The sequence below is a fragment of the Lonchura striata genome, chromosome 5 (genome assembly GCF_050655825.1).
Source record: "Lonchura striata isolate lonStrDom1 chromosome 5, ASM5065582v1, whole genome shotgun sequence".
NCBI lineage: Eukaryota > Metazoa > Chordata > Aves > Passeriformes > Estrildidae > Lonchura > Lonchura striata.
This window is the reverse complement of record NC_140707.1, coordinates 59065045-59089883: the sequence shown is the minus strand read 5'-3', so window position 1 is coordinate 59089883 and position 24839 is coordinate 59065045. Positions and strand designations below refer to the sequence as shown.

At 38.4% G+C, this 24839-nt stretch overlaps 1 protein-coding gene, 1 long non-coding RNA gene and 1 pseudogene across 3 annotated transcripts; 2 read left to right on the top strand and 1 right to left on the bottom strand.

Annotated features, from left to right (window-relative positions):
- The first annotated feature begins 329 nt into the window (after positions 1–329).
- On the top strand, positions 330–11308 carry LOC110481162 (alpha-1-antitrypsin). The gene is made up of 5 exons (XM_021549633.4): positions 330–404; positions 1186–1875; positions 2337–2607; positions 3317–3464; positions 4199–11308. Exons 2-5 carry the CDS (start codon positions 1203–1205, stop codon positions 4403–4405), a joined length of 1299 nt encoding a protein of 432 aa, XP_021405308.1. The 5' UTR covers positions 330–404; positions 1186–1202; the 3' UTR covers positions 4406–11308.
- Positions 11309–15302: 3994 nt separating this feature from the next.
- LOC146767394 (uncharacterized) lies at positions 15303–23383 on the bottom strand. Its single transcript, XR_014955744.1, has 2 exons — positions 20508–23383; positions 15303–17874 (listed from the first exon to the last, which is right to left on the bottom strand). It is a non-coding gene; the product is annotated as an uncharacterized LOC146767394 (long non-coding RNA).
- LOC110481180 (alpha-1-antitrypsin-like) lies at positions 16074–21155 on the top strand (annotated as a pseudogene). Its single transcript, XR_014955743.1, has 4 exons — positions 16074–17315; positions 18765–19033; positions 19697–19844; positions 20842–21155. The product of XR_014955743.1 is annotated as an alpha-1-antitrypsin-like (transcript).
- Positions 23384–24839: the final 1456 nt, after the last annotated feature.

Sequence of the window (24839 nt, the reverse complement as noted above, 5' to 3'; positions counted from 1 at the left end):
GCATCTGGCAGAGACTCTGTGATCCATTTTGAGGGGTGCTGAGACCCAAGCAAGGGGTGGTCCCCACACCAAGTCACGGCTTCCAGCTCCAGCTGTGCCGTGGCTGCGGCTCTCCTGCCAAGCATCCGCAGCAGGAGGTCCCTCCTGTCAATCCACAAGCATGGAAGCAACAGAGATACAGCCTCTGCTCCAATCCTTCTTGTCTGCAGCCCCATCACCCAGCACTGCTAGCGTTTGTCTGGGTTGGAAAAATTGTCCAAAATATCCAATGTCATTACTGCTTGTTGTGCATCCTCACTGGCAACTTTTATTTGAACTATTTAATGATTAACGGAGTGCTCTGATTATCTCTGTTTAATGATACTGAAGGGAAGAATGAGCAGACAAGACCAGACTGTAGCAATGTAAGTACCCTTTTAGTTTTCTTTTCGATGTCTTACACTTCATTTTGAGGAGGTTGTTGCCTGGGAGTGGTGCCTTTGTACATGTAAATAGGGACTATACCTCTTATGAAAAAAAATCAGTACATTTCAAAAGCCAGAAAGAAGTGATACTAAAGAAGATACTTCACATAATAAAGTATAAATTTGGTTTGGAAACAATTGAAATGACTATAGACTTTTATACCACAAAGACTAGTGATGTAGTCTTTCACCTTTGAAGAAACTGTAAAAGTATTTTGTAGTTTTGGTTCTAGGTAGTATAATCTATGCTTATATCACATTTTTGTTTAATACATATTTAATTCTTTAATTATTTGATGAATTGAGGAAGGCTAACAAAGGTGCAGTAACCTTCATGTGGTATTTAGTACGAAGCCAACTCGTGCCAGTTACTCTTGGGAAAAGGTCATACACTTCCAATTATTTCCAAATTTTAAAAGAATATGCTAATATTAAAGTATTAGATAATACTTTAATAAACTTTTAAAAGTTTATTAAAAGTAAAATAAACTTTCAAAAGTTTTAAATTGCCTCTTTTGAAAGAGAATTAGACTGTATATATATAAATAGTGGAGGTATATTCTTTCCAGGGAACACTGGCATGCATCAGAAATGTGAATTACAAGTGTGGGGGATTTTAGAGAATAGGTATGTTCTGAGAGCATCATTTTACTTTACTGGAGGACACAGTATGAACAAATTAGTTTCCGTGATGTGTTTTGCATGTCTATTTCTTTTGCAGAAACAGTTGAAAGCAAAATGAAGACCACTTTCTCCTTGTGTTTATTGCTGGCTGGTTTGCATACTGTTGCCCTGCGTCATCAGCATCCTCGCTACCGTAATAAGCAGGGTGATGCTAAAGGTACATATTATCCAGGACATATTTCTCAGTGGGAAGAAGCTTCTCCACTTAAGAACAAAACCTTTGTCAAACTAGTTCTCAGCAATGCTGACTTTGCATTTTCCTTTTACAAGCTGGTTGCATCTGAAGCAATGGACAAAAATATTTTCTTTTCACCCATAAGCATCTCTGCTTCCTTTGCAATGCTGGCACTTGGTGCCAAGGCTGTGACACTGACACAGATTTTGGAAGGGCTTGCCTTTAACCTGAAAAAGACTCAGGAGCAGAAAATACATGAAGGTTTTTGCCAACTTCTCCACATGCTGAACCGTTCAAATAGTGAGTTCCAGCTGAGCCTGGGCAATGCCCTTTTTATAGAGGAGACACTAAAGCCACTACAGAAGTTTTTGGATGATGTCAAGAGCTTTTATGAATCTGAAGTCTTCTCTACTGACTTTAACAACTCTGTTGGTGCTGAGAGTCAGATCAACAGTTATATTGAGGAAAAGACAAATGGGAAAATAGTTAAACTAGTGGAAAGTCTTGATCCTCTGACTGCAATGGTTCTCATTAACTATGTCTTCTTTAAAGGTAAGACATATCAAACAGTACAAAGATAGTGCTTATTATAGAGAACAAAAAGAGAAAAAAATTAAATATTTTAAATAGAGGAAATCATGCTCAATATCTGGAAGGTATCACTATAAACCCATGTATATTTTTTGCCAGTAAAAATATATCCTCACCTGCTTTAATGAAATTTTCAATTAAATATCTTTATTGAATTTGGTTAATTTTGTCATGTGATCACAGACTCATGCTGTAGTGAAAGATGCTGTTTTCAGTATTATCTGTCTGTAATTGTCTTTAAGCACCTATATATATATATATATATATATATATATATATACAATGCTGTAACACCTGAGGATGCAGTAACATGAAAAGAATATTGCTCTAATGAAAGGAAGGCTGTGGATCTAGGTCCTGTTTTATTCACTGTGGCCATTCCTCTTTGTATTCCACTGAATACATTTCCTTTTTGTCATAAGCCCATTGGGAGAAACCCTTCAGTATGGCACAGACAAAAGAGGAGGACTTTTTTGTGGATCAGAACACATCTGTAAAAGTTGATATGATGTATCGAAAGGGTTACTACAGAAATTACTTTGATGAAGAGCTGTCCTGTTGGCTGGTTCAGATACCTTACAATGGAGATGTTGCAGCATTATTTGTTTTGCCTGATGAAGGGAAGATGAAGCAGGTAGAAGATGCCCTCTTGAAAAGAACTGTAACTAAATGGGAAAAGTCCCTCCAAGACAGGTAAGACTTTTTGCTAAGGTGAGAGGTGACCATGTGTTTATCTCACCAAGACAAAACATTGAAGGTCAGGTTATTTGACTGAACTCTATACACTTAATGTATAGACTTACTTGACTCTATGATGAATTTCCCTTTAATTAGCTGGAAAATGAAAATGAAAAAGAGCTATGGCTCATGAACAAATAGGTCATTGAACTTGGGATTCATCTTGGGTTTAGTTCCTGGTTCAACAAAAAATTACATAGCACCATGATGAAGTCAACAGACCTTTGTTTCATACAAGCACTGGGAAACTATAATGGAGTAGCTGTTGGGTGTTATGCTGAGGGCATTCTGTGTGAAAGTGGATTAATTCACCATTACTGTAGCTATTTCTGTGGTGTTGCATATTTGAACAGCCTTAGGTCAGCTAGCTGCAATCTTTTGAAAAAGCCCTTGTACCTGGCAGTAATAGTTCTGTTTGCCACTGAGCTGTACAGCTCTATCTTCCACCCCACTCCTCGAATCCCACTGCAGAGGCAGGAGCTAGAACTGACTTATTTTGTTCCTACCCTCCACATTAAGTAGCTAACCTGATCAGAAGTGCTATCTGAACCCTGAGAGAAGGCTGTAAGTATTAGAAAAACAAATGTGAAGTGTCAATATACTGAAGCCATTGAGGAATGTTGTCTAGATGATGATTTGTCCCTGTTTGTGTTGTTTGTTACAGAAAAATACACCTGCACATTCCAAAATTTTGTATTTCTGGTACCTATGATGTGAAGAATATAGTGAAACAAATGGGTATGGTCAATCTGTTTACTGAACAAGCTGATCTCTCAGGGATTACTGAGGAGCCTGGACTGATGGTTTCAAAAGTAAGTCAGCATGTGAAAGCAACCACAGGATTTGCCTGTTCCCAGGAACCTGACATTAATATTCCACGAAAAAGCTTACCCCAGTCTCTCTGAAGCATCACTCATTCATCAATAGCTGCCAGTCTGGAGGCAAAGAAAGCCCTGTCTTTCATAAACCTGAAGCCAAACATACTTACTAGGGGTTAGAAAGTCATGGTTGGAGGATGAGGATGAAAACATACATATAATTAAATGTTCTTTTGGCTACTAAACAAAATTATCTAAATGTAGTGCAATAGCTTTGGTAAAATTTCCTCTAATTCTTCTTACATAGGGCAAAGGGCTGTTATCCCTGCCCTTCTAGTGTTCTCAAAAAGTTATTTTTTCGGCTAGATGACAGGGTAAATTCACAATAATACATGAAGCTGCCAAAGACAAAATTGAATCTCAGCTAAATTACCAGGTTTCTTTGCTTCCAGATTTTCTTGTCATCAGTCATCTTGAGTACTCTTTGGCTGCCTGCAGTTTGAGGGCTACTCTCTGCACAAGCAGTGAAGGAGGATGGCTTGAGTGGTGTGATGGCTGCTGGTGCTGCGGTGGGAATGGGAGCAACTGGTGATGACCTTCCCAGAAGCTGCTGCTGCTCGGTCTTGCTCCAGGCAGGGCTCCCTTTGGCTGGCAAAAATGAAGAGGGTGACAGGCTCTCTCTTCTTGCTGAATTGTCAACTGGAGGCTGTTTGCTTTGTTTCTTGCAGGTGATCCACAGAGCCATGCTGAATGTTCATGAGAATGGCACTGAGGCGGCCGCGGCCTCAGTGAAGGAGGTTACCTGGAGATCTGGGGATTTTCCTCGCCCACCTCGAGTCAGATTCAACAGACCATTTCTCCTGCTGATTCTGGATAAGTTCACCCACACTGTCCTCTTCATTGGGAAAATTGTAAACCCTCAGAAAAATGGCTGATTGACAAAAATTATGCACATCGCTGGCTCAATTCCTGTGATCCAGGGAAACACTTATGTATGCAACCCACTCTGTGCCAGTGCTCATCTTTCAACCATTATCCTTAGAAACCTTATTAATCCCTTAAAACACAAAAACTGTATTTCCTTGTCCAAAAGTCACTAGGATTTCCCACAGCCTACACCTGAATATAGCTTGTAGTGTTAATGAAATACAAGTCACTTTTCACCAGTTTTGTAAGAAGCCCTTTCTGACGTGCTCCTGTGGGGTACCCAGTTGGTTCAAAGTCTCCAACTGATGTAGGTATTGCTGTACAGTCACAGGGTGTGCATGTGAAAGGAGAAACAGGAAAAATGAGGTGCAAGTTGTAAGTCCTGTCTGTTTAATCCAGTAACCCCTGATGAATACCCTTAGATGCAGATTTCTTTAATATTGGAGTGCATTTTCATTAATTTCTTTAAGTTTTGTAAGCAAGCATGTTATGAAACTGCAGGATCAGTGACTGAAACATTGGAGGACACCACCAGTATAAAGGGCTGATGAGTGCAGCTGTTTTAGCTTGCCTTCCCCTGTCTCCTCCTCAGCAGAAGCCTCCGCTTGGAGAAAAGAAAGCTGCTTTGATGTACAGATAATTTTAATTCTATTAAGGAAGGAATGCATAGCAGAAAAAAGACTTTTGTTTTATTCTACTAATATAACAATTGTTGCTAATGCCTTGAGATAAAAGCCCGATGGAGTATGACATAGCACCAGTTTCCTTTTCATAGATTTGTTGTCACTGTCATTTCTTGTTTCAACTGATGCCACCTTCGGTATTCACTTTCCAGCTAGACTTGACAGACTGTGGTAGAAAAAAGGAGGAATGTAAATTATAACTCCAAAAATCTTCCACTTCCTCAGTAGGAACTGCAGAGCTTTCCTAGGGACTGTTAAATTGGTTAAAGCTATCATAAACACACATAAAAAAATACAGAAAATATTTCAGAAGTCACTTTTCTAAATGTTAGCAGTGGATTACTATTACAGAGTAAACACAGGCTGGGAATTGACATTTGTACCTTTTCTTACCTTAAGGTTCCTTGAATCCAGTTGCAGTAGATAATTGTATGGTTATGAATGAAATATAACTTCACTTACAAAGCAGTAAATATTTAAATTATTATATTATCTTTTGCTTTAAATTTTAAATCAAAATCTTTAGCACATCTTATTAAAATATAGACAGCCAAAGAAAGAATGTAAATTATAGATTGATTAAATCTTTTGTTACAGATTATCTCAAACTGGTAGAAAAAATTATAAATTACATTTTAGGCCTTAGTTTCTTAAGATGTCTGTGAAAAATATAACATAAAAACTATAGTGAATATTTCTAAACCAGATTTTTTTTTTAATTTGGAGATCTTTATTTTCTTTCACATTAAATCACTGTTGTCAATATGAGTAAATTGCAGCACAAGAATACCAATAAGGAATAGAAAAAACATTCCATGTGTATCTGCAGAGAGGTAACACTTGATATTAGCTTTTAATTCCTCCTCAAAATCACATAAATCAATGACAAAAGTTTTTCACTCATAACTGTATTTAGTATGTTATGTGTTTAGTAATAAGTAGTTGGCTTCATGCCTCTAAATATATAAGGACTTGGTCTAGGTGAAATACAGATAAATTTATTCTACACAAGATAATTTAAAACTTCTTGCCAAATCTCAGGACTAACTCAGGATAAATTGTCAAAGTTCAGCTTTGCAATGACAAATAACTCTGTAGGCAAATATCAAGAGACTATGTTTGTTGTTCCTCATGCACCTCAGATCAATAGTCTCTGTTTGTTAGTAGGAAAAAATATCTGAGTGCTATTTTGCCAACCACACCTCACTTTGAGAAGTAATCTTGCCTCTTAACTATTTGGAAGACAAAAATGAAGCTGATTTAAGAACTGGATGACCAGAAAATATCTTGGTAAGGAAACATCTTCAGACAGGTGTAGGAACCATACATGTCTTGCCTTGGTTTTGTTTCCATTTTGACAAAAACCAGGGCATGCCTCTCACTGCAAATGTGCAGCAAATTTGTGTAGTAAATAACGAGCCCAAAAGGATTGCACAACCCCCCACAAAAATGTCAGCATTAAGGTTGTCACAAACCCACTGCAGTCATGGTTTGCTCAGGACAGTGTTTCTTCTTTCAGTCTGCTTCTTTTTTGCTTCTTCTTCCACGGGTTTTTATTTCTTGGTTGGCTCTCTGGCTCTGAGTACTGTGAGCAAGAAACCTCACAGTAACCAGGGAAGGGCTTTTATCCTAGCTAGCTGAGAGCTGCTGGTGCTGTTGCATGAAGTACTGTGATGGGCCATTGCTGGAGGTTGGAGCTGGTGTGATGAGCCACACGAGGGACAAAGTGCAGAGGACATCTTCTAATGCAGCCTGCACTGGTGTCTATACACAGGTGTGATGCAGGACTGCATGCAACCATGCACACGTGCAAGCTGCAGCCTCAGCACTGCCTGTGCAGGCCCTGAGGGAAATCAGGGATGGTATGGATCAAAGCAGTCTCTGCAAAGGCTGAAAGCAGTCTCCTCTTGTAGGTTAACAGCCATGGAAAAAGAATTGCCAACTTGGCAGAAACTTTGGAACAGCACACATTGAAATAAGGAGAAAAGGAAAACAAGCAGTGTGGAAATAGAAGAAAATTGTATTTTTTGTCATATTTAGGAACCAGAAGTCTGGAAACAAAGGCTAAAAATGTAAATTAAGTGCTCAGAAACCCACGGTGGAAATAGATTTAACTGTTATCTACAAATTATGTGAAATTCAACAGACACTGGAAGAAAACTAGAGGCATTTTTGAGTAGTGTTAAAGATCATAAAAGAAGGAACAAGTAAAAGCAGAAAACTATATAAGGCTTTAAAACTTGGAAACACTCAGAATAAACATTCTGCCCTTGTGTTAACTTTCCACTCCAATGTCATTTTGTGACACTTTCATTTGCATAGTCTTTTATGTACTTCAGAGCATATATAAGGCTTTAGACTTTTGACTCTCACATGTCCTTGAGTCTCTGGCACTGGCTTCCTGAACTTTTTTCCCCAAGGCAAGGTCATGTGTAGGAGCTGACCCTGTCACACAGCTGATGTGGCATAAACACTTATTGCTCCTTCTTCCTATTTTGGGAGTACAAGGGGCTCTCCCTGCACCAAGCCATGTAGCATTTACAGAGCACTGCAGCAGTTCCTTTCCTGAGACATTTCTATCTGTTCTAACTGCCAGCAATTTCCACACCATTATCTGCTCAAAGACTGCTCCCTGCCAGGCTTAGTGAGGTGATGGCTCCCTTTCTCTTTTTTACTTTGTACATCTGGTACAGTAGGGTTAAACCCAGTCTTTAGTTCATGCTCCAACTCATTTTATTCACTGCTATGATTCATAAGTGAAACTCAGACCTATTGCAATATGAAATTACTCACTTTTTGGCCAGTTTTTGGACAGTATAACATGGGGATTCCTTAAAGAAATACTTCCGTTTCTTTACTAGGAAGAAATTACGAAAAAGAGAAGTCAAAAAACACAGCTGGGGTAAACACAGTTTTAATTTTTATTTTTTTAGAAGGTGTATTTTTTCTGTACTTGTATTGCTGTGCAGATGAAAGCACCATAGATGTACATCTTAATTTAATTCAACACAGCAAGATTAAAAGAGCAAGCTAGTTCAGAGGCAGTAAGAACAATCAGATATATCTTCTATATCTATATTTAAAAGCAAAATCTGTTCATCTAGTTTTTTCTTACTAACATTGATTTGCAAAATGCTCTTCCCTTGATGCCCCAAGAAGCCCAAGTCCATTTTCTTTGCAAGACACTCCAGCTGGATGTGATGGGTCTGCCTTGGATGGAGGTGGATTTTGGGTGGGGAAAGCTGATGAACGGTCAAGAGAAATTTAAGGGGAAAACAGCCTCTCTAAGCACTTCAGTATTCATGGAGTCTGGCAACACTGAACTGATCACTGAGATCTAAGTCCTATAATTCATTTCAGTATGAAAAGGAGGAATTATTTTTGCAACTCTGTGGATTTTTTGGGTCTTCCGATATTTCTTTAGAAACTGCTTCAAAGATATTTTCAAAGATATTCAAAGATATCTTCAAAGATTTTTTTTTTTCCTCATTGTTTTCACTCTGGTCTTTGAGTTCATAGATCTGAACAAGGATAAAATTAACCTGTGTAACAAATATTGATGCCTTTCTTTCCAGAGGTGGGAAATTTTCATTATGCTTTCTCACTCAGATATTAATTTCCTTTCTCATTATCTTGTAAGTGACAGCCAGCAAATAAAAAGTCCACTGTGTGACTGGGTTTTAATTTCATAAACTAACCAATCACTCCACTGAATAGTATCTCTCAAGATCTGTAAATTACCTACATCTCCTGGAAAGCAGCAGTGTAGTCAAAACCTGACTTTACTGAAGGTAGGCACCAGCAATTTTGGCTTTACAAGCACATCTAGGCAATAGCAGGTGACAAGAACATTTAATTTTCTCCTTTGAGTCTTTTTGTGAGGCCCTCTTTGGGGGGGATGAGGAGAGGAGATAAAGCATCCATGTGGATTTGGCTTCACAAAGACCTCCCCTGACATAAATGCAAGAAGATCCATGGAAGTTTTCTCTCAATTAATGCTAGCAAGGTTCAGCTCAGAAAATGCAATGGCTTCTCTGCAAATGACAGCCCAAAAGTCCCTGGATCATGAAAAATATGTATGATGCTGGAGCTGGAAGACACTGAAGATCAGAGAACAGAACTGTTTGATTGTAAAAAATTCTAATAAGGAACATGTTTTTAGCATGCAGTGGTTAAGTACTGGAAGATGTGGTCCAGAGAGGTTGCAAAAACCCCTGCTTGGAGACATGGACCTGAGAAACTTGATGTTCTGTGCAAAGGGCTGGACTAGATGGCCTCTGGGGGTTTCTTCCATCCTGGATTTTGATTCTAAGATTCTGCTGCACAGGCACAAAACCTGTGGGGAAAACACACTGGGACACTTTATGAAGATGTTTTCCTGGAAAGGAAAATGCTTTATATAGAGGGACAGTTTTAGGAATATGTTTTAATGTCTGATTATAATCCCTGAGTTTTAATGTTTCTCTGTTATATTGATTATAAGTTTGCTGCAAGAAGCCATTGGACGCAGCTGGACAAAAGTCGAACAAGATTTTATTATGAAGTGCATACATGTGTTTTGTTAGAGAAGCACAGGACAGCTCCCTTGGTTTTTCCTTTTACCCTCTTTCTGGCACTTCCCGTTCCCTGCCCTGCACTAGGGAGGTCTGTTTCCAGTCCCTGGGCTGGGATTCCTCAGATGAAACCCCCCCAGGGAGACACTGCATCAATAACATCCCTTTACACTTTTACTGTCCAACCTCTGTTTCTATGAAATTTGCCCACTTTCTTCACAGGATGTTCACAAAGACCTCCTGAATTTTGCTGGGAAGCACACTGAGGCTGCACTAGCTAGGACTGCTGAATCTTGTCGTCTCACTACTCAGTGTTTATCATTGATTACAGCTGTAGGTTGAGCTGTCTGTAGCAAAAATCATTGATGAAACCTTGGCTCAGAGTTTTGAGTTTGTAAACCCATGTAAGGCATGATGAACATCAACATCATTGAAAACAAAAAAGTATAGCTCATATTTTCAAAGTATAAAGGAAGATGCTGTGACCTTTAATCCATTATTATCTCTGTGCAGTCCTTATGCTGTCTTAAGCAGCCTGTGTGCTGTACTCAGAGCTTTTTCACCCTGAAACAATTTTACATGTTAGAGGTATTAGGGATTAGGGTCTTGGCTGCACAGATTTTGGTTTCTTGTGTGATCCAAACTTTTGCTGTGATTAAACAACATTAATATGAAATTTGTAGCTCGAAAATAGCCTCTATCAAACTCAAACTGAAGAACATGTCAATTTGCTTAACTGAGACCTGGTTTTGTATTGTACAGAGGAAAGTAGAGAATATAGAAGACAACTTCAAATTCAATTACACAATACTAGAAGCAAAGAAGAATTTCAAGGAGTGATTTTTATTTCATATGCATGCATGCATCACTAGCCAGCTGTACAGACAGACAGTGTGCCAGCAACACACTGTCAGATTAAGTTGGGCTAATTAAACTTTATTACTTTGTTAGGCACGGCTCATTGAACAGCCACTGTGTAACTGCTTACAGAAATTCATCAGTGCTAACAGTCCAAGCCAAGTGAAAACAGGAGGGGAGAGTTTTCTTTAGTATCAATGACAAAAATCAACATGGTTGTCTCTCTTGAAAGGATAAACACAATACATCAGATCAGAATGACTTTGCACGCAACCTGTGTTTGTATTATTAGATCTAAGAGCAAAATTATGTTTCTTTCACAAGTGTGCTAACAAGAAAAATGAAGCAGATCACTGAGAGATTTCAGTGCATCCAGAGTATATGTTTGCATGTCTTATGCTGTTTTTAAAGTCTCTTGTAAACCAATCATTACTACTACTACTACTAAAAAAAAAAAAAATACATAACTACTTAGGACCAGTAACACTTTCATGGACAAACTTTCCACTAGCACAACTAGGGTTTTCAAAGTTAGAGTTTAAAATTACACTCTTTTATTAACAACAGGGCTCTTGGATAAAAACATGACTTGGCCAGCAAATATCAAACACCTTAACATTTATTCCAAACATCTGCCAAATCCATGAAGTACAGGCTGATTATTAGGACATTTTTTGTTTGGCCCATAAACATAGATTTAAGAAATCTGTTTCCACATTTAAGAAGTTTACTTTCCACACAACACAGAAAACTCTGTATTTGACACATAAATTCTGATTCTTCTCAGACTCAATAAATAAAATACATAGACAGGAAACTTTTGAGAGTTTAATGAATGAAACAAAACGGCATCATCTCCTTTCTTTCCTGAGGCTTTAATTCTGAAATATTATTTTCAAGGCTTTGAAATATGAAAATGATAACACAGCAATTTTGCACATCTCTTTGTGTTTCTCACTGTGCTTCCCTAATTGAGATAGCCTTTTACATAGATAAATATTAAAAGAAAACTAGAGAAAATCTTGAATACATTTTAAAATTATTAAATACAAAATTCATTATCCTGAAGTAATGATTTTAATATCAGTCAGAAACTGAACTCCTACCATATTATGTTTGACTGACATGTGAATCATAGCTCTATGTTCCTCTCGGATAATTTCACAATACAACTCATCATCTGTAGCTCCTATTATCATCATTTGAAATGTATATGTTTGCCTCACAAATTATGCAAGTTACTAAAGACTCATTAAAACAAAAAGTTCCTGACATTAATCTCCATCTACACTATAAATGAGCATGTGGGTTCTGTCAAATGGAATAACAGAGCTAAGAAAAATATTTGTGGGGAAACAAATGCAGGAAAAGTTATGTGAGCCATGACAAAACAGCATGGCTTACCTTCCATGCATCCCTCTTCCTTCCCTGCTGACTGGAAGGCCAGGGCTGGACAGACCTTTCAGTTCTGTTGCAAGAATAGCAATTAATGGGAAAATCTGACTGCAACCATGTATGACTTCAAGACATACTTTAGGTAAATTCTTCAAACTAACTCTGACTACTGCCCCAGAGCCACCACCCCTCGGCTCCACCACGGTCACTGCATCCTCTCAGCTGGAGTCTGGGGCCAAGGTAAGCAATGGGGAATTTTGGTATTTCAAGTACTGTCTTTGTGGACAGGACACAAAGACAGCTTTGGGCCAGCCAACAGAGTTTCACATCTGCACCAGATCTGTCTTCTGTCAGGTGGATGTTTGTCTGGAGTGGGGTGGCTGTGACTGCTCTGCAAATACTTTGTCCAGGTCCCTCCTCAGCTAAGACTGACATTTTGCTTCTTTGAGACAGTGCCATTACTTTTCCTTCAGAGTGCCCAGAACTACAGGAGAGTTTTGTACAGAGAGTTTTGCCTTTCTATAGAGTGATGGTCTGCATTGCAAGCAGCAGGGCATGGTTGGGACTGTAGGCAAGGCATGCTGAGTATTTGCTGATGAAAGGAGCTAGGTAGCTTCTTAAAAAGTATTTTGAATAAAATAGTAGGACTAGAGTAATATTTTTAAGAAGGAACTAAGGTGTAAAACAAAGCAGCAATGTAGGCATGCTCTATGCATTACTGTCTCCAGAAGCAAGCCCAGGGGTGGAGCAGCTACTGGCTTGGAGAAGCTTTGCTGACCTTCCTGGTAGGATGATGAACCTCTTCTTCAAGCCACCACCTCATGATAACAAGGATAGTTGAAACAAAAAGAAGCACATTTTGAAAGAGTTTCAAAAATCAATCCATGCTGACTTTTAACAAGAGGCTAATACATATGAATTTCTGAACAGCAAAAAAATTTGTGTTTGTGTCTCTGACAGTTTTCTCACTGTACTGAAGCATGTTTTGGTTCACCTCAGAGTCATAGAGGGAATCCAGAATTAGCCCCAATGCTTGCAGTATCATTCTTTACAGCACTGTCTCTTTCCTGCTACCTTCTGCTTTAGCTGGCCCTGCACAGTGGAGTTCATTGCCCAGGGTTTCTCCTCTGTTGTGACCAAATCAAGGCTCTGAATGTAGGACAGTTTCTGAACTGTTTCCAAGTTCATTTGTGGGGGGAAAAAAACCCAAAAAACCAGTTATGTGTTAATTACCTATTCTGATCTGCTTTTCTTAGTACCATGTTGAAGCAGGTGCCCAAGCTGCATGGTCAAAAATCTAAAGCTGCAGTGCAGGCCATACCACACTTCAGGAGATGCCTTAGCACTGGTGTCACTAGCTGGCAATAAGCTAGGGAGGTGTATCTGGCAGTGCAGCTGCTCATGGCCATGGACCTCTCCTCCTCAGAGTGTGCTTGCAGATGGCTGTAATGCATGTTTGGGGACAGCAAACATTAAAGCCAGCTGGCCCAGCGAGCACCGACTTCTACCTTCTCTGCATGGCTACATCAGCATTTATCTGTATCCTCAGACTGCTGGAGATTTTTTATCCATGTAATGTTTAACAAAAGTGCAAATATTTAATGCTGCCTGTCTTGGAGCACCATGAGCACCTCTCTCATTCTCCCTGAAACACTGCATTTGTGCCATTGGGCATTCTGGCTTATACATTCATTCAATTTAAATGAAGAATGTTTGCGGCTGGCAAAAAAATAAAACTATTCCATCAAGCCTCACCTGAACCTTCACAAGTGTTCTAAGGGACAACAGCAATTGGTACTCTAATAAGAAAAAATACAAATTTAAAAATCAAAATACTTAACAGCCAACTTTGGCTGCATCTAAAGCAAACATGCAGTGTTAAGCTATATTCCGAAATTAAAAAAAAAAAAAGGAAAAATGGAAAAAAAAGTGTTGAGTCTGTAAATACCATGCAGGGAACCTATCTGTGTCACCAAGGCCATGGATCCCAGCAGGTAAAGAATGACCACTGAAAGCAGCACAGCTGGGAACTGCTGTGCTTACACAGTTTTACATACACAGCTCCTTGGTTCTACAGTATCAAGGGGATTGTGCTGTCTCTGCAAAATGTAGCAGAGCCATAGAAAAACAAAGCAGGCATTCTCCTGGCTAGCTGATCAAACCATGCATCTGAAAGCTCATCCATTGGTGAATGGTGGTAAACCTGCTTTACAGCACTTATCTTCCTCTTCCTGTGGAAGATTCCTCGGAAATACATCTTTAGAAGAAGGGTGAGACTCACAGTTTGAGACTGCCTTTATTTATTACTGGTTAATATTTCTGGGTTACTCTCTCCCATCATTTGCTATTGTTTGATGCATTTGAGACTAGGTTGCTGCTACTATACCTTTTGGCAGTCTCATTTGTTCAGGATTGTCTTCGGGCACTTGCAGCAATGGCACATATTTTATACAGATTTTGCAAGTGCTGAAGTCTACATTAAGTACTTTTCAGATCTTGACAGGCTAGGTGGTCCTTAATAGAGACACAGAAAGAATCATTTGATTGTGAGGAGACCATTCAATAAATTGCCACATACCTAAAATTCACCATTCCTACAAGACCGAATGAGGTACCCTCTTTATTTATGAAGCCATTGCTCACTTCTGAGTAGCAACCAGTGGGGTTTCTACTGTGTAGAAATAAAAGATGAGATGTTGACACTTAAGTGGAGTCCAGTAAGCTGGGTAGCATGACTGAGGACGAGTGGTGCTCCTTGTAGCTCACTCACCCTGCCTTCAGAGCTTAGTGCTGGGCAAAATTGTGCTTCCAGATGAATGGTTTTATTCATCTCAGGTAGCACACAGGGCAGAGTAGCTGCTCTTGACACCAAAGTGTCATTTCCAATAAATATTTGCTTAGGAGTTGCATACCCTTTGGGATGTAATACTGTGTTCTACTGACCAGCCTGGGCCCAGTGGTCTTTTCTCTGTTTGGAGTGAAGTGATGTGGACATACGCATACAAGGTCCAAGAACACTGGATTAATCAGCATTCAGCTTTGTGCTTCTAGGTAATATGTATCGAAGCCATGTAATATTTAACAGAGGAAAACAGCAGTATGAGTAAAGCAGCAAGAAACAGCACAGCCCACTGAGAGCACGAGCCCTCTGAATGTAAAGTAAGTACACAGTTATCTTTACCATAATGATTTTGACCCAGCTGTATGGTATTTAGCTAAGTGAGTCATAAAGCACATCTGCTTTCAAAGGTGAAACCTAGTTTCTAAGTATTCAAATGACAGCTGAACTTAATTTCAAGAAATACTGAATAGCAAATTCTGGGGATTCATTACAGCAGCTCCACAGAGTATAACTCTGAATATTTATCCCAAATAGCTCAAAAACATCTAGAAAAAATATGCTTCAATAACAGAAGTGTTCTGACTCCTCAACTGTCAATTTTATTTATCATTACTAATTTTCCTTAAAGATTACAATCAGGTAACCAAAACTGAAGTGAATGAGTAAATGTCTTGCATACACTAAGATGACTCAGACAGAATTCACAAACTGATCTTGCTATGCCAATGTCCTCTGTAAATTCCAATTTACCCGGATCACACAGAGCAAAGCTGCAGAAAGACAAGCTGGCTCCTTTTCACCCAAATCTTGGTGGTCAGAGTGCTGTGCCAGGGTGGATAGAATCCCAGTAAATATGTCATCTGCTCTGCTGAATCCATGTCTTTGAATGCCTTTCCATTGAATGGGGGGCAAGCAGGTAGCTTGTGATCTTCTGCCTGAAGCTGTTCTGTCTCAAGCAAAACATTAGGTGAAGACTATTTGGAGATTTTCTAGTTACTGGTACAATATTTTTAATTGGAATAGCTCTTGTTTTCTGAGAGGTAAAGCATCTTACACACCACAAATCATCTCAGCATGTTCTTGGTTTAATTGGTAAAAAAGAAAGCAGTAAACAAAGAAAGAAAAAAAATGGTCAGAGTCGCTACTGTTCAAGATGTCCTGATCCAGTCTTGCTGCTGAGCACTACTCTGGCCTAAGGCATATTTACCTTACAAAACAATACTTTCCTGCTGATATGAAGCTTGGAAAGACAGGAGAGGCAAAGTCCACACTAATGGTCTCACCTTCCTATAACCAGATGTGGGATACACACAAGAAGGAACACATCTGTAAGACAAGTGGCACATGAATGGTCATTTAAAATAGACAAACATATTCAGATTTAATCAGGTTTTGAAGCAGAAAAATTTTACCAGCTCTTATGATTAGCTGCTTTGTAAAATGAGTCAGAAATAAGAGAAAATAGGACTTTTGACTTCTACAATCTTGTATTGTTTTCCTTTGATATAGCAGTGTAGCACTATTTTATAACATAATCATTTGTATGCTAATAGCATAATAATCCCCAGAGGATTTAGGAGATAAGCACAAAATAGTTAATCAGAAGGCTTCTAATGTGTTGTTTTGCCATTAAAAAAACAAATCAAAACAAAAACCTTTTCACTACTTCTCTCCCTTAGACTCTTATTTTCCTTTAATACTCACATGTTTCTTTCCCCACTAACAAGGAACTTTTGTAGCTAAAGCAGAACTGAAGTAGGCAGCAATGGATAGGAATTACAGGTAAATTCAGAAGCACAATGATTTAAATAGCAATGGAGGAGGTCACAACATAACAGTGATTTCCACTTGAAGGCAGTAGCAGACATGAAAGATGAGGTGTCTATACAGCCAGCCTCCAGCATCCAACCTGTTGTTCTTTGTCCACGCAGTGTCTGTGAAGAATGATGAAGGCCATGCTCCCACTGTACTTGCTGGTGGCCATGCTTCACCCCAATGGCCACAGTCTGACCCAGACTGATCACCACACGGCCCAGCCTAAGGCAACTGACCCCAGGAGCAGCATGCTCTTGAGGAAGATCCTCTTGAGTCCTGCCAAAGGATAATCCCAAGCAATAGAGACTTTGCCTTTCAATTTTACAGGCAAGCAACCACTTAAGAACCTGACAAGAACATTTTCTTTTCCCCACTCAGCATGTCTGCTGCCCTTGCCCTTCTGGCCCTGGCAGTAGCCAGGCTCAGCTGCTGGGTGGCCTGGCCTTTAGCCTCACCAACATCCACAAGGAGGAGATATGTGATGGTTTTCCTCAGCTCCTCCGCGTGCTGAACCGCCCTGGCAGCCCGGAGCAGCTGGAATGGGCAACACCCTGTTCATGGACAAACACCTGAAGCAATGAAAACGTTTCTGAATGGCATCAAAAACTGTACAGAGGAAAAGCTGCCTCTACTAGCTTCCAGAATTCCACTGAAGCTAAAAAAGAGATCAATGATTATGTAAAGAATAAAACTCATGGGAATATAAACCAAATACTTGAGCACCTTGATCCAAACACTCTGATGGTAATTGTTAACTACATTTATTTCAAAGGTAAGTTACATAGATGCTATTTACTGCAACTGTTTTGTGCTGTTTCACCTGAAGTAAAACAAGTACACCAAGTTATTTTTGAATAATTTTTAAATATATGTGTTTAGATGCGACTATTATGAAAAAACCAAAAGTTTTCAACTCTGAAACCTCTTCCACATCTAAATTTTTCTAGCATATATTTAGATTTCTAAGCATAAAAGTTCACTTACTTGCAATATTCAGGCTCGGGGAATTGCCAGGGAATTTGTGCATTGTTAAATTATCCTGTCAGACTTCATCCACTTATTAGTTTAAAAATCAAAATGTTTTCACATTGTATGTGTGAATTAGAAAATTAAATTTTGAAGATGATGATGATTAACAAAAATTGCCAAAACCTTTTATTTACTTACAGTCCATGACTATTACATGCGTAGGTACCTCTGGAGTTGTCATCATATTACACACGTCCCAAGAGGTATTTGAATGTATTGCTTTGGAAATTATTAACTTCTTGGGTGTTCATTTGTACCAGCATGCAGGACATACACAGAATTTCCCAAACATAAAGGAATATCTAGAAAATATTTGGAAATTATGAACTTTTAGCAAAATAAAAAAATGCTTTTTATTTCAAATACTTTATAAATTTGGGTGACCTAATCTCAGGTTTCCTAGTCTGAGCACCATACCAGAGTAAATTTCTTTCCTGGAGAGCAAGGGAGAAGGCTTAAACTTATAAAGTAACCAGAATATTGTGGCATTTACATTCCATTATTTATTTTTCAAATGAAGCTATTTCTATTCAACATTAAAAAAACAAGAAAGCCAAAAATATATACTTACAGAATGGCAAGCTGTAATCCCAGTCTATTTGTTTAGTGAATGACCTTTTTTATTACAAAATAAAATATCATAGAAAATTCAATTGAATAAACATAAAGGCCAAAGCATTTTGAGGACTAAAGACCTTGAGGCCCTATTCCATTTACCATACTGCAGTTATGTTCAAGTCCAAAAGTTTTTGTTTTTCTAGCATGTAAGCTTTTCCTTAGTGCTACAAGGTGAAAAACATAATAAAAAAACCATGTGAGGAGCACAACATGCTACCTTTTAAAAGCTAGGCATCTGCTGTGAAACTTGCTTTATAAGCAATATTCTGAAAACAGCAAATCCCTGGATTCTGGTCAGTTTTCATTTGTTTCAAATATAAATAAGATAATATGATGAAGTTACTTCATTTAATTTATCTGACTTTAGAAAGATTGTGTACAAATCCATACAAAATTTAACCTGTGATATTTAATTATTAAAGAGAATAAGACATTTAATAAACTTTGAATGCTTTTTATTTCCAAGTGTAAATATTCAGATATAGTTTTATTTATTGTACTTTAGTCTGAACAATATTAATATATCCTCACTGAAATAAGTATTCAATTCCATTCTTTCTCTTTTGGTTTTAAGCTTACTGGGAAAATCCTTTTGATATTAAGAGGACTCACAAGGACTTTTTCCATGTGAATTCAAAGACCTCAGTTGAAGTGGAAATGATGATTCGAGATGGATTTTATAAAGCCTACTCCGACAGGAAGCTATCTTGAGAGGTGATGCAGATTCCTTACAAGGGAGATGTTACAGCATTGTTTATTCTGCCCAATAAAGGAAAAATGAAACAGTTGGAACATGTCCTGACAAAAACCAGTTTCTAAATGGCAAAGATCTCTTCAAAGATGGTAAATATAGAATTTTGATTTGATGAATCGAGGTAGTGAGAATCCAAAGTCTGAATGCTATAGTCAGGTTTTACAATTACTATTTTGTATTTTTGATGGGAGGTTTAAACAATAGAAGTAGTATAAAGGATCAGACCAAATGATTTGATACTTTCAGCAAAAATTAGAATCAGAAAAATTTAGAAAATAGCCTTGTGATGAAAGAAAATATCTCGGAGGAAATTTAATTCTTTTTCCCTCATACATTTTTAATTGATGCTAAGTAGCACCATTTCCTTTGTCTCAAGCTAAATATTTTGAGTAGTAATACTGTGACATAGCGACAGATCCCTCAGAGGGATTGGGGTGTGAATTCCAAAAGCAGAACCTTCAAGGTTTGAAAAAGAAATCAAATTTTGTCTCAAAAATGATGGCAGCACTACTGTTTACTGTCTCAGAAAGTGACTGTGTTGGAAAATTATAAAAGAAATATGAACTGATGTCTTTCTCCTTCCATACTTTTCTATCCTCCAGACCAGCATCTTCCTATCTTCTTTTTCTTGCCACGTTTCTTAGATGAAAAGCTAGCATTTTAGCACAGAAGAACCACCATCAGGTTAGGAATCTTCAGTCCAAGGTGTCTTCTGATTTCAAGAATACCATAATTTACTTTTTAATTGACAGGAGGATGGAATTGTGTATTCCAAAACTATAAATTTCAGGCACTTATAACTTAAAGAGGATCTTAATGAATCTGGGTGTAACTGATGTGTTTTCTAATTGGGCTGATCTGTCTGGAATCACAGGAAACCCTGCTGTGAAGGTTTCAAAAGTTTACCAGCAGAAACAGCCATCTATGGATTCCTTAACAGCTAATTCCCTTACCCTAAGTTCACCTATGAAATTTTACTTATTGCTAGGGCTAGCTAATACTTGAAACAGAACATTTAGCTGATAAAGTCCCTTTAAACTTCCTCAGACTTCTCCAAGATCTGGAGATAAGGATATTTACTTTTGTCTGACAAGCAAAGGAGGAGGGTAGATGGAGGGGTGGGTTTAGCATTTAACCAGGAAACTAAACACAACATATATTCTGCATGTAAAAGAACTGCCTATGAGTAACTGTGTTGGACATGTCTTCAATCAGCATATCCACCAAAAAAGTGGCCTTTTTCTAACGTACATTCTATAATTTTAAAGGATTTAGAAACTGCTCTCACCATTGAAGGCTCTGTCGAGTGCTAAAAATATAAAATGGACCAGACTTGAGGAAAACATCCCATTTACTGAAAATAATGTGAAGTTAAAAACTAGCATTTTTATATCTATTCTGAAAACATCACTTACAATCTTCTAGTATTTTGGGACTAGTAAAATAAAAGGATTAAACATGCCCAACAATAACTTAACAAAAAATTTGGTAGCCAGGTTGAATTTCTGTAAACTGTAATGCATTTCTGTAAACTGTAATGCATGTGCTGTTAGGAATACTTACAGAGCAGTTCTGGGGCCCCACTTCCTTTTCCTTTTAAAATGACATTCCCTTTGAATTTGCTTGGCTATTTTACTTTCAAATAATTCCACAAGGTGTGCAGTTGCTAAGCTCTGCACTGATCACAGTCGTGGTGAGGAACACTGAATGTGTAAATATTTGCTTATTGAGACAACATTGCTGAAAACTACACAATGAGCTGTAGGGCCCTTCTTCCTGGTTCCTGGCTTACCAGCAATTTTTGTGAAAGGCAGTAGTTTAATTAACTTTGTGTTAATTTGAATAATTTCACACCACATCTTCCACATACATTAATTCTTGCTCTATTTTATTGTAGGCTACTCACAAGGCCCTGCTGAAGATTCATAAGAATGACACAGAGGTTGCGGCAGCCAGCAGCATAGATTTTCTTCCTTATTCTGTTCCTCCCATTGTTAAATTCAATCATCCATTCTTGCTGCTGATTGTTGATCAGTATACTCAGACCATCCTCTTCATGGAAAAAATTGTAAACCCAACAGAAAAATGACTGGTCAGTGGCTAGTCTTATTGATTTGAATTGCATTTTATGGAATTATTGTCCATTGTCATTAAAATCATATCCCAACACTTACTAACAATTTTATTTTTCCCAAAAAATCAGAAAGAGTACAGTCTTTCTTCAAAAAATTCTTTTTGCTTCATCTTTCCATAGAGAATAACCACTGAGATAAACCTATTAGTGCATTGTGAAGCATTTGATAAATCAGCCTTTTAGTGATCAGGGCCATCTTTGAAAAGCAAGGTAATATACAGCTGAGAGACTCCGTTGAAATACTGTAAGTAAATACCATTTGAGTGGATAAATCCAAATTATTTCTCTGCAAGCTACAGGTTGGCTTCTGACATTGGTAGGTTTCCAGTAGAAGGAAGGCATATCTGCAAATTACACACTGGGAAAGTCAGTCACTTTAGACCAGGCCTGGGCACTTCCTTTGAAGGTCAAGTCTTATTCCAGACTCTCCTTTAGGACATTCAGCTGATGGCATCCACCCATATTGTATTGGCTTCCTTGAGATGGCCATTAATGAAACAAACTCTACACAAACACCCTGTGTGGAAGCAGTGCTGGGAAATGTTTTGGCTAGATATCCAGAAGTTTCTATTGGCATTGTGTTATAGATTTAATCTTGTATTTCTTGTAAGTGGACGTTCAGAAAGGACAGGATATGAATACCAGGAAGAGGAAGAAACCAAACATTGAGATTAATCCTATCTCCAGAGTTTACCTCTATGCTGGTAAATAAAAAGCCCTAAGGTCTGTTCTCTCACCATGAGGTCAGCTGCCTCGTCACAGGTTGTATCCACGTTGCTTAATTCTGACCCTGCAATGCATCCCATCTACTTCTTGGAAATGACTCTTGGCCTGTGCTAACTCCAGACACATGCTTAGAACATGTTTGGAAGAATCATATGGTGGCATGTGTCTGAACTGTACCAAAAATATAAAAAATGTGTCTGCAGGCTGATGACCAGGTCTGTTCCCCAAAACTGCTCTTTGTACTGGGACAAATGGAGCCAGAGTGAACAACGGGGGAGTGGGAAAGTGTCCCCTCATCACTCAGCCCTACAAACTCCCTCTCTGCTCTCAATTTGCATTTTTTTGAATAACACTAAGTTCCAGATGAATCTGATAGTCCTTCACTACTTCTCAGAAATGAGGGAGCTGGAGACCATGATGTGCAATAAGACTAGGCAGTTCAATAAATGCCCTTCAAAACTACATCAAGTCACAGACTGTGAGACTCCCATGTACTTAGCACAGATGTGTTTGGGTGGTCTCTCCTGATTAGTCCTGTGCATTTGCTGTAATTCTGTATGCTTATTTTCACAGTAAGTGTGAGTGCTTATTTTCAAAAGGCTGCTCCTCATTAAGGATTTGTGCAGCTCTTTAGATGATACTGCAACACTTTGATGATGCAGTTACCAAAAACACTTCAAAGCTGAGCACATGGAAACTACCATGAAGAATAAAATATGAAAGTTTAATTCTATTATGTTGTAACATAAATGAACTCAAATGTAATTTAAAATGTTATACAACTTACTGTGGAAGCATAGGCATTGTCCATTATCCCCTTTCCTCCTTAAAAATATCGAAACCAAGATTTTTGTTACGATCCAGAAAGTCTGTCACTAGTTCAAGGACCCAGCTGCTTGCTAAGTGTGGCCTGATGCTGCAAACTGGAACAAGCTGGCAGAAAAAGGCCATTGGAGAGTCTCCTTTGGCAGGTGGACCCCTTGTTGAGAAAGGCTCAGCACCCAAGGCCAGCAGCATGCAGCTATCCTTCCAACAGCTGTGCAGGGGCAGGCAGAGAGAGCAGGCAGAGGGGGAGGTGATAAAGAGCATAGCTCCCCACTCCTCAGACCTGGCAGTGATGTTAAAGCAGAGTACAACTGCAGTAATACTACTGCCAAATTACTGCTGGGCCAGAGAGAAATAATCAAATCCTAGGTGATCAATTCATTCTCAAAGACAGTGTCAGACCAAAGGGAAACTCATTTTTTTTGATTGCTAAAAATGTTTAGAAGTTATTTTACTGACAAATCGGAATGACGAATGTGGCTTTAACCTGATAAATTAATACCTATAGAAGTTCTCACAGGGCCAGATGGATGAATTTAGGAGTTGCTTTTGGCATGGTACCCAGATATGAAATTAAAATTTTACTTTTTCTTTATCCATGACTGCATGAAATGTTCTTTTGGTGCATGTGAGCCTATTGTCCTTAACTGTCAACAGCTCAGGGGCCACAAGAGTAAGAAAACTAAGCTCCACAGGAGCAGCAGATCTTTTTGGGTGGTGCCAATGGATAGTCCTCAGAAATGTACACTCTTCCTTATAGGCAAACGACTGCCCAAGAACCCTGCAAATGTTTTCTTCTCCCTGCACAGCTTCTCTACTGCTTTTGCTCTGCTCTCCCTGGTCTCTGGAGCCACCAGTCAGGCTCAGGTGCTGGAAGGGATGGCTTTTGACTTCACTGGCACTCAGGAGGGCACAGCAATTTTCATTTTCTCTCCTTTATTTTAATTCTGGGAGTTACACATGCCGTCTCTAAGTTCTTGTACCATTGTTACTAATTCAGGGTTTTTGTCTGTAGTCCTAACTACTTGAGTTTGATGTATCTTTTGAAAAGAGAAAGTCAAGCTAAGATACATTTTGAGAGCAAAATTTTGGTCTACTTACTATTACTTACTTACACCCCTGTTTTAATTGAGTGTTTTTTATAAAACTTCTAACAACTAGTTTTGAAAATCTTTGGTAGTGTCAAGTATGTCTACAACTCTACTATCCGCGAACCTAATGGAAAATATATCAGGAAAATCTGAGAAGAGCTGTCAGTAACAAATCACCCATATTGAGCATTACAGTGCTGGCTGATTAACTTCAATGGAATTCACATCAGGGCCTAAATGCTTGTATGCTTTTGGAAACACTTTTTCATTCAATGCTAGGAGATTATTTTCTGAACACTGATGAAATAATCATCTGAGGTAAAATGTCTGTTAAGAGAAAAGGAATCATACCTGATAAAAAAGAAGCTTTATTTTCTTCTGAGATATAGCACAGAAGGAAAAATGGAGTATTTGGTTCTGCTTATAAAGCTTTTTTCTAGCAGACTTCTAGAGTTTATATGAAAATTCAATTAAAAGATTCCTACTGCATTGGTGAGGGAAGTTAAAAACAAAGTAGAAAAGATCTAGTTTCTATTCCCAATTCTGTCACAGACTTTTGCTTAGCCTTCAGCTTTTTTTGCTTTCTGTTAGCTATGCTGGTTTTTGAAATGGGAGCACTTTCATTATTTGAGGAGAAAAGGATTAAGTATTTCTACAACATGGAAAGTATATTTGGGATGCCCTCTACAGAAAAAGATAAAAGTACTGAAAGGAGTTGATTTTTATACTACTTATACCAGTTTTGCAATGATACCAATCTTCTGATTTTAATGGAGTTACATATGTCAAGAAGTCAATTTAGATGAACTTTTGTAGACATACCTTGAATGATATATCTTTATAGGGGAGCAAGAGATAGCTGCATGATGATTTATCATGCAATGTACACATTTATCTTACTGATCTTTTGTTTATACAGTCAGAAATCCTTTGCCCTGGAAAGCCCTCAAATATAACAAGCAAAGCCAGCATATAATAATCAGATGACCAAGCAGCAACTGAAATATGATAATCTGATGACCAAGCAGCAACAGAAATAAGTTAATGATATGGGATGAAACTGCTCCTGTAAGGAGGAACACACATATTGCATAACTGAGCAGAGTCGGGGAGAGCAGA